We start from the raw sequence: 9,015 nt of genomic DNA, 5'->3' as shown, positions 1-9,015 counted from the left end.
TAATCACACCTGGATTCCATCTTACATACACATGCACACACAAATACACTATTTTATGAACATTCAAAACAACCACAAGACACAATGTTTCCTACGGTATTTATTTGCCTGAGATACCTAACAACATGCTTTTCAGGTTTATGAAGTTGTTTTAGTCTTGTGGTTTTGTGTTTCAGTTGTTTTGTTCTGTTAAGTTCATCTACCAAATGTTTGACACAAATTCCTGTTTTGACCATGTTTCTGCATGATGTTTTGTCAACCTGTTTGTTAAATAAAACCAACACCTGCACCTGCATCTGTCCTCTGCTATGTAACATATTCTATGCTTTTCTTTCTAGTATCTATCAGTATCAATTACTGACTTTATTTGAAAATCCATTACATGATAATTGTAGACATGAGTTTAATGGCTAAATAGTAGCATATTAGGAGTTTGGGATATTTGTTTGGGTCTGTCAAAATATGCTGGAAATCTTAAGATTTAGATGGTTCAGTGTTCTACAGTATTAAGTTTTTTTTCTGTTATCATAGAACTATTTTTGAATAAACAAACCCAAGTTACATGTTGCTTGCATTCTTACAATGACATGCTACCTATAACCATTGAAGACTACTTCTTACTGGTAGTGCCTTATGTTTTCCAGTACACTGAAATAAGTATTTTTATGAGTATATATTATATAAATATTATATTATATTATTATTATATTATATATTTTATTTGAGAATATATAATATATACTGAAATAAAAATTATGTCTCTTGAAAAAAAAGTAATTTAAAACAAACTTGAGTTTAATTGTGGTAAATTGGTAAGTCTTTCTATTTAAAATATAATAAAATTTAGTAAAAAAATATAAAAACAGCAGTTTCAATAAGCATTCAAATTGAGGCTTTAAATCATCCTTGTTCAGTTGTAATATTTGCTCTTTTTGAGATAATATTTAAAATAGATAATTCTACCAGGTGCAAAGATATAAAGCCTCTCTAATAATTGTATTAGTGCTTTAATAAAAATATCCTTGCTAATAAATATATCCTTGCTAACTTTTCAGTGACAGTATTTCACACTCCAGTCAAGAATGGCAAGAATTTGTGCAACACTTACATAATGGACAATCATAATGGATGTGGTAGTTCTTGTTCAATCAAACATTATTGTCATCAGAGCTACAGAGTAAGGAAACTTCAAGGCAACAGTTTTTAGGACTGTTTGCTGACTCAGCCTCTGCTCTTTAACAGACATATTTTTCTTAATTTCTTGTTGCATTTACTTGGTGTCCTCAAACTTGTTGGTGTATTTGAAATTCTAATCAAATTTCTAAAGTTTGTAATGTGTAAAAACAGTAAAACAATAGTCAGTAAAAACAATGCCGTTTATTAAATGATAATCTCTCTCTCTCTCTCTCTCTCTCTCTCTCTCTCTCTCTCTCTCTCTCTCTCTCTCTCTCTCTCTCTCTCTCTCTCACACACACACACACACACACACATAGGTTGGCACATAAGTTGTGTGCACAGTGTAGTCCCATTTGCATTTCAAAATATGACCTTGACAAGGAACGAAACAAGTTAATAAGCCTTCAGCAAATGATAAGCTGTATGGTTGATTTGCTTAGTGAACTGTTAATTGTTAAACTGCAAGACATAATGTTTGGCTCCCCATATTACATCCTCTCTGTTTTAAGCGGCACTTCATTGGGTGCAATTAACAAAGCCGAGGAGATTTATTAACACACTTCTCCATGGTCAATGATCCATTACACCTAAGACATAACACTGTAAAATGCAGATTATATTCTTTTGTCACTTACAATTATGCTCTTGGAACAAGGGAGACATATGCTTCCCCACATAAAGTGTTGTCATTAGCTGACAAATTGAACAATTTATCAGATATCTAATTTATTATTAGTATAAGTACTAGGGCAGCTGTCCTAACTGTATTAGTATTTTGGAAATAATAGACAAAGATAAACTGGATGCATTTAATAGCACTTCTAGATTTCTTTTTTTATAGTAATCACGTAAGTAAGGGAAAATAGCAAATATTCTCTGATGGTTGTAGATCGGGACTTTTTTTTTTTTTTTCCAATTAAAGCTACTGTTGGCAAACACCAAGAACAGTGCAACAATACAGCAGCTTCAATGTTTAAATTACCATGTACTATGTAGTTAAAGCAGCCAACCAAATTAACTTATGGGCCATTCCAAATAGCTGTGCATTTTATATATTGTGCTATGGATAGTGGCGGTTCAGTGGGTAAGATGTTGGACTAATTATTGGGTTATGAGTTTACCTGTGCTGCCACAGCTGGGCCCTTGAACCATTAACTGCACATTTTTATAAATGAGATAACTCTAAGCCACTCTGAAATAAGACATTTGCCAGTAGAGTAAATATTAGCCAGAACAGTAACAAAATTTAGCATACAAATTTAGCTATTCAAATCACTATGCAAAAGAACTGAAGACAAAATTTGGGATCATGGATTTGTTATTTTTTTATTTTTATATATAACTTGGGTATTTTTATCATACCCAAGTTATATTAATGTATTTTTTTAATTTCATGTCAATGTTCCTCGGAAACAGCAAAGCTATTTCTGGATTGTTACTTGACAAAAATATATAATTAATTACTATATAATTATCATTTAATATTATTTTATATCACATCATAATATTTAAACATCACATCATATCAGATCATTTGTTAACAGAAGACCAAACTAATTTATTGGCCGTTGAAAGGATTAACACAGACATGTGAAAATACTTTATTCTTTACTGAGACTACAGAGACATTAAAAACTTTAGGAGGGAATATTTTATAAACACATAATGGTAATAAGATAACACAAACTTAACAGAACAGTAGATATGTTGTGTGTTCAGGAGACCAAGTGGAAAGGGAGTAAGACCAGAAACATTGAAGATCGGTTTAAACTGTTCTTTTATGGTGTGGGTGGAAATGGAATTGGTGTAGGGGTGATTCTGAAGGAATAGTTTAGTAAGAGTGTAGTGGAGGTGAAGAGAGTTTCTGATAGGGATATGACCATGAAGCTGGAAGTTGAAGAAGTGATGATAAATGTCATCAGTGCCTATGCTACACAAGTGGGTTGTAAGATGGAGGGGAAAAATTTTGCAGTGTTAGGTGGAGTGGTAGAAGGTGTACCTAGGAAAAAACGATTGCTGAATGGGAAAGACTGTAATGGCCATGTTGGTGAAGGGAACAGAGGTGATGAGGAGGTGAAGGGTAGGTATGGCCTTAAGGAGAGGAATGTGGAAGGGCATATGGTGGTAGATTTTGGAGCATAGGGTGACGTATAAGACTGTAGGAAGGTACCCACAGGTGGACTATGATCTATGCAGGAGATGCAACCTGAAGGAGGTTGGAGAATGTAAGGTTTTGGCAGGGGACAGTGTAGCTAGACAGAATCGGCTGGTGGTCTGTAGGATGTTTTTGGAGGTGAGGAAAAGGAGGTGGAGAGCGAGGACTGAAAGAAGAATAAGATGGTGGAAACTGAAGGAGGAAGACTGTAGAGGGAGATTCAAGGAAGAGGTCAGACATAGGCTCAGTGGTGCTAAAGAGGTGCGGGATGATTGGGCAACTACTGCAGAAGTGATAAGGGAGACAGATAGAATGGTACTTGTTGTGGTTTTTGGAAATAGAAAGGAAGACAAAGAGACATGGTGGTGGAATGAGGAAGTGCAGGAGAGCATAAGGAGAAAGAAGTTGGCAAAACAGAGGGATGTAGCGAAAGCCAAGGAAAAGGCATATAAGGAGTATGTGAAGTTGGACACTAAGAAAGGAAAAAAGGATTTATACTGATTGGTCCGGCAGCAGGACCAAGCTGGGAAGGATGTGCTGTAAGTTAGAGCAATAAACGATGGAGATGGAAATGTGTTGCCTAGCGAGGAGAGTGTTTGATAAGATGGAGGAAGTATTTTGAGCAGCTGATGAACGAGGAAAAATGAGATCAGACAAAACATGAAGTTATGGGAAAGAGTAGTGGAAGCCAGGCTGAGAGAAGATGTGACCATCTGTGAGCAACAGAATGGTTTCATGCTGAGAAAGAGCACCACAGATGCATTATTTGCTTTGAGAATGTTTATGGAGAAGTATAGAGAAGGTTAGAAGGAGCTACATTGTGCGTTTATATGTATTTAGAGAAAGCGTACAACAGAGTGCCAAGAGAGGAGTTGTGGTATTGTATGAGGAAGTCAGGTGTGTCAGAGAAGTATGTGAGGGTGGTGCAGGACATGTATGAGGACAGTGTGACAGCAGTGAAGTGTGCAGTAGGAATGACAGACAGGTTCAAGGTTGAATTTGGACTGTATCAAGGTTCGGCTCTGAGCCCTTTCCTGTTTGCAGTGGTGATGGACAGTTTGACGGACAAGGTCAGACAGAAGTCTTGTGGTGAGAGTAGAGGTTGAGAAGAGCCGGGAGAGGTGGAGGTATGCACTGAAAGGGGAATGAAAGTCAATAGGAGTAAGACAGAGTACATGTGTGTGAATGAGAGGGAGGGCAGTGGAGTGGTGCGGTTGCAGGTGCAAGTAATGAAAAGAGTGCAGGCAGGCTGGAGCGGGTGGAGAAGGTTGAGAAGAGTGGCAGGAGTGATTTGTGATAGAAGGGTATCTGCAAGAGTGAAAGGGAAAGTTTAAAGGACTGTGGTGGGACCTTCTATATTTTATGGTTTAGAGACAGTGGCATTGACTAAAAGACAGGAGCTGGAGCTGGAGGTAGCAGAGCTGAAGATTTTGAGGTTTTCTTTGGGAGTGATGAGAATGGACAGGATTAGAAATTAGTTTATTAAAGGGGCAGCGCATGTAGGAAATTTTGGAGACAAGGTGAGGTAGGCACGATTGAGATGGTTTGGACATGTGCAGAGGAGGGACATGGAGTATATAGGTAAGATAATGCTGAGGATGGAGCCACCAGGAAGGAGGAAAAAAGGAAGGCCAAAAAGGAGGTTTATGGATATGGCAAAGGAAGACATGCAGGTGGTTGGTTTGAAAAAGGCAGATGTAGAGGACAGGGGGGTATAGAGATGGATGATCCGCTGTGGCGACTCCTAATGGGAGAAGCCAAAAGTAAAAGAAGATTAAACATCAAAATTCTGTTTTTAAACTGTTTTATGCTAGGAAATACTTCTAAACTAATTGCCCATGCTTAGGTATGGCACAGCTAGCATGGGGGTGGAAATAGTGATAATGTTAGGTATCTGGGCTTATTTGCCTCTGGTATCTGTGGTTAAATTTGAAATTTTACCAAATGATACTGTATAAAAAAAAAATTAAAACAGTGTAAGTGAATATGTTTCAGTACACAATATATTGCCATCAGCAACACTAAAACTAGTATCAACGCTATTAATATTGCTTGCAGCCAAAATGTAGCACTATTTGCAAAATTTCCATATATACCATTTGTGGGAAAAAAAACATATTTGATTGGCTTATTGTCAGGAATCCACCTGCCACGCCCCCTTGCTGTGGCTGTCATTGCTTCCGCGTGCTCCCAAGCTCTCAGCTCAAATCACGCACACCGGGAGCTTGTTATTCACTCTTCCCAAGCTCCTATATAAACTGCTCACTCACCCACGCTCTCTGTCCGCTATTGCATGTTCATGCCCGTCCGCGTGTGCCGGTGTGTTCGCGTATGCTCAGCTCCGCTACGTGCCGTTTGACTCGGACTCGGACTCGGACTCTGTTTTCCGGATTATCCCTGCTCACGCAGGTATTTGTGTTGGCACTGCCTTTTTGTTTAAATAAACACTGTTTGCTTTCACTTTGGCTTCCGCCTCCGTTCCCTCCTGACAGAATAACGGACCGCGAAAAGGAATAAAAAGAGGGACACAAAAAAAAAAAAAAAGAGAAAGAAAAAGACATGATCGGACTGATGCCGTCGTCCCGGTGCGAATCGCACCTCGGCGGTCGGGTGCGCTCGGCCGCGATTCAGCAGCGGTCAAGCCCCGCCTCCAGGAAAACCCGGAAGCTCGCGGCCGCTTCTCGGTCGTACTTGGCAGCGCCACGCCCCCTCGATGACGTCACGGGACTCCCGGCTCGCTTCTCCGGCAACAGAGCTGAATGGGGCGAGTTTTCACGGTGCGTGAGTGACTATATGGATTCGAATCCATCCAGTTTCCCAACGGAGAGAGCCAAGGTCGCGTTTGTCATTTTCTTTTTTGTCGGGGGTAACTCTCTCTCTTGCCTTAGAGCTATGGGACGCAAATGGAGGTGTGTTTAGCTCGTGCACCCGGTTCCTCCAGCTTCTCACCAGGGAACTCGGTATGGTCACGGCTGATCTCTATCTCCTCAACCCCGCCTCCGAGAGCACGGTTCCGCACGTGAGTCTCCTAGAGATCTCCGCCCTGCTTCAAGACCTCCAGGAGAGCTCGGCTCTGACTCAGGTTCTCCAGGGGATCTCCACCTTGCTCCAGGCCATCCAAGACGGCTCCGTTCCGCTCCAGGACCTCCCGGAGCTCTCCACTCTGCTCCAGAACCTCAGAGAGAACTCAGCTTCGCTCCAGGTTCCCTGAGGAGAGCTCAGTTCCACCTCAGAACCTCCCGGAGAGCTCGGCTACGCCCCAGGTCCTTCCAGAGAGCTCCACTCCGCACCAGATCAGCCCGGAAAGCTCGGCTCCACCACAGGACCTCCCGTAAAGCTCGGCTCTGCCCCAGAACCTCCCGGAAAGCTCGGCTCCGCCCCCCGCACCTCCCGGAAAGCTCAGCTCCGCCCCAGGTCATCCTGGAAAGTTCGGCTCCACCCCAGGACCTCCTGGAAAGCTCGGGTCCGCCCCAGGTCTCTGCTGAGAGCTCCGCCCCGCTCCTGGCATCGGCTGAGAGCTCCGCCCAGCTCCAGGCTCCTCCAGAGAGCTCCGCCCAGCTCCAGGCTCCTCCAGAGTGCTCCGCCTCGCTCCAGGACCCTCAAGAGTGCTCCATCTCGCTCCAGGCACCTCAAGAGTGCTCAGCTCTGCTCCAGGCACCTCAAGAGTGCTCAGCTCCGCTCCAGGACCCTCAAGAGTGCTCAGCTCCGCTCCCGGTACCTCAAGAGAGCACCACTCCGCTCCAGGTTCTCCCACGGAGCTCCTCTCCGCCTCCGAGCGACCCCGTGAGCTCCTCTTCGCCTCCGAGCGACCACGTGAGCTCCTCTCCGCCTCCGAGCGACCCCGTGAGCTCCTCTCCGCCTCCGAGCCACCCCGTGAGCTCCGCTCCGCCCCAGTGTCCAGCGGGGAGCTCAGCTTCGCTCGTGGATCTCCAGGCGAGCCCCTCTCCGCTCGTGGATCTCCAGGCGAGCCCCTCTCCGCTCGTGGCTCTCCAGGCAAGCCCCTCTCTGCTCGTGGATCTCCAGGCGAGCCCCTCTCCGCTCGTGGATCTCCAAGCAAGCCCCTCGCCGCTCGTGGATCTCCAGGCGAGCTCCTCCCTCAGAGGGCGCCATCATACCTCTAAGACCCTCTCCAGGCAACATATCGCTTCTGAGTTCCTGCAACCGTGAGGTCTCGTCCCAGAATTACGCTGGAGAGGACATCCAGCCTCCAGAAGCGTGTAAGGCTGGCCTGGCAGTCCCAAGGCCCTCAGAGGGGGAAAACACAAGCCCGGGTCAGAAGGGAAGCACCGTCGTGCGTCGGTTCCTCCAGCTTCTCACCAGGGAACTTGGTATGGTCATGGCTGATCTCCATCTTCTCACCCCCGCCTCCGAGAGCACGGTTCCGCACCTGAGTCTCCTAGAGATCTCCGCCCTGCTTCAAGACCTCCAGGAGAGCTCGGCTCCGACTCAGGTTCTCCAGGGGATCTCCACCTTGCTCCAGGCCATCCAAGACGGCTCCGTTCCGCTCCAGGACCTCCCGGAGCTCTCCACTCTGCTCCAGAACCTCCGAGATAACTCAGCCGAGCTTTACGGGAGGTCCAGGGGTGGAGCCGAGCTTTCCGGGCTGATCTGGTGCGGAGTGGAGCTCTCTGGAAGGACCTGGGGCGTAGCCGAGCTCTCCGGGAGGTTCTGAGGTGGAACTGAGCTCTCCTCGGGAACCTGGAGCGATCCACCCCAGGTCTCCGCTGAGAGCTCCCCCCCGCTCCTGGCATCCGCTGAGAGCTCAGCCCCGCCCCTGGCATCCGCTGAGAGCTCCGCCCCTCTCCTGGCATCCGCTGAGAGCTCCGCCCCTCTCCTGGCATCCGCTGAGAGCTCCGCCCCGCTCCTGGCCCCTCCAGAGCCCCTCGCTGCTCCAGGGTCCCCAGGCGAGCTCCTCCCTCAGAGGGCGCTGTCATACCTCCGGGACCCTCTCCAGGCGACATATCGCTTTTAAGTTCCTGTGACCGCAAAGGTCTCGTCCCAGAATTACGCTGGAGAGGACATCCAGCCTCCAGAATCATGTAAGGCTGGCCTGGCAGTCCCAAGGCCCTCAGAGGGGGAAAACACCAGCCCGGGTCAGAAGGGAGGCACCGTCGTGCAGCTGGGCCTCTCCGAGGCGAACGGAGCTGATAAAGGCACTGTGGAAGGCCCAGTCACCGGCCACGGCCCTCTGATAGTCTGGGACCTTTTCCGGAGCCACCTGATCAGGAGAGCGCGAGCCCAGAGACCTCCACAAGCGACTCTGTAGACCCGGAGTTCGCTGAACATGACGTCTCGCTCCCGAGCTCCTCCCACGACGATGTCTCGCTCCCGAGTTCCTCCCACTGCGACGTCTCGCCCCAGAGAGCCACAGAAGCCGGGCTCCTCTGAGGAGGACAAGGCACCCCAGGGGTTCTCCGTGGGTGTCGTCTCCCGGCTTCCGTACGACTCCAGGGGATGCACTCCGTTCCTGGCAGCCGCGTTGGACGGTGCTCCAGGCCTGGGCCCTGCTGTGTCCATGGGCCCCTTCCGGCTCTCTGCAGGGGTGGGCGCCTTGCCTCGGGCCCTTCCCGGCTGTTCCTGGCTCCACGGCGGTTCCGGCCGGGTCCCCTTTGAACCTGGAGGATTGGGGGGGGGGGCCCTCTTCCAAGTGCCCTGGCCCGCCGGGCTGGTGGTGGGTTGGGGCG

The 9,015-nt window shown here is 47.2% G+C and overlaps 1 protein-coding gene across 1 annotated transcript; it reads left to right on the top strand.

Annotated features, from left to right (window-relative positions):
* Nucleotides 1-5,902: 5,902 nt before the first annotated feature.
* LOC310737421 (uncharacterized protein) lies at nucleotides 5,903-7,498 on the top strand (the record flags this gene model as incomplete). The annotated part of the gene is made up of 3 exons (XM_083561750.1): nucleotides 5,903-6,112; nucleotides 6,273-6,533; nucleotides 6,866-7,498. The coding sequence occupies 3 exons, from the start codon at nucleotides 5,903-5,905 to the stop codon at nucleotides 7,496-7,498; spliced, it is 1,104 nt and encodes a 367-aa protein (XP_083417876.1).
* Between the last annotated feature and the right edge of the window lie 1,517 nt (nucleotides 7,499-9,015).

Source organism: Silurus aristotelis (genome assembly GCF_946808225.1).
Source record: "Silurus aristotelis genome assembly, chromosome: 14".
Taxonomy (NCBI): Eukaryota; Metazoa; Chordata; class Actinopteri; order Siluriformes; family Siluridae; genus Silurus; species Silurus aristotelis.
The sequence above is the reverse complement of the archived record's forward strand: the minus strand, read 5'-3'. Positions and strand labels throughout refer to the sequence as shown.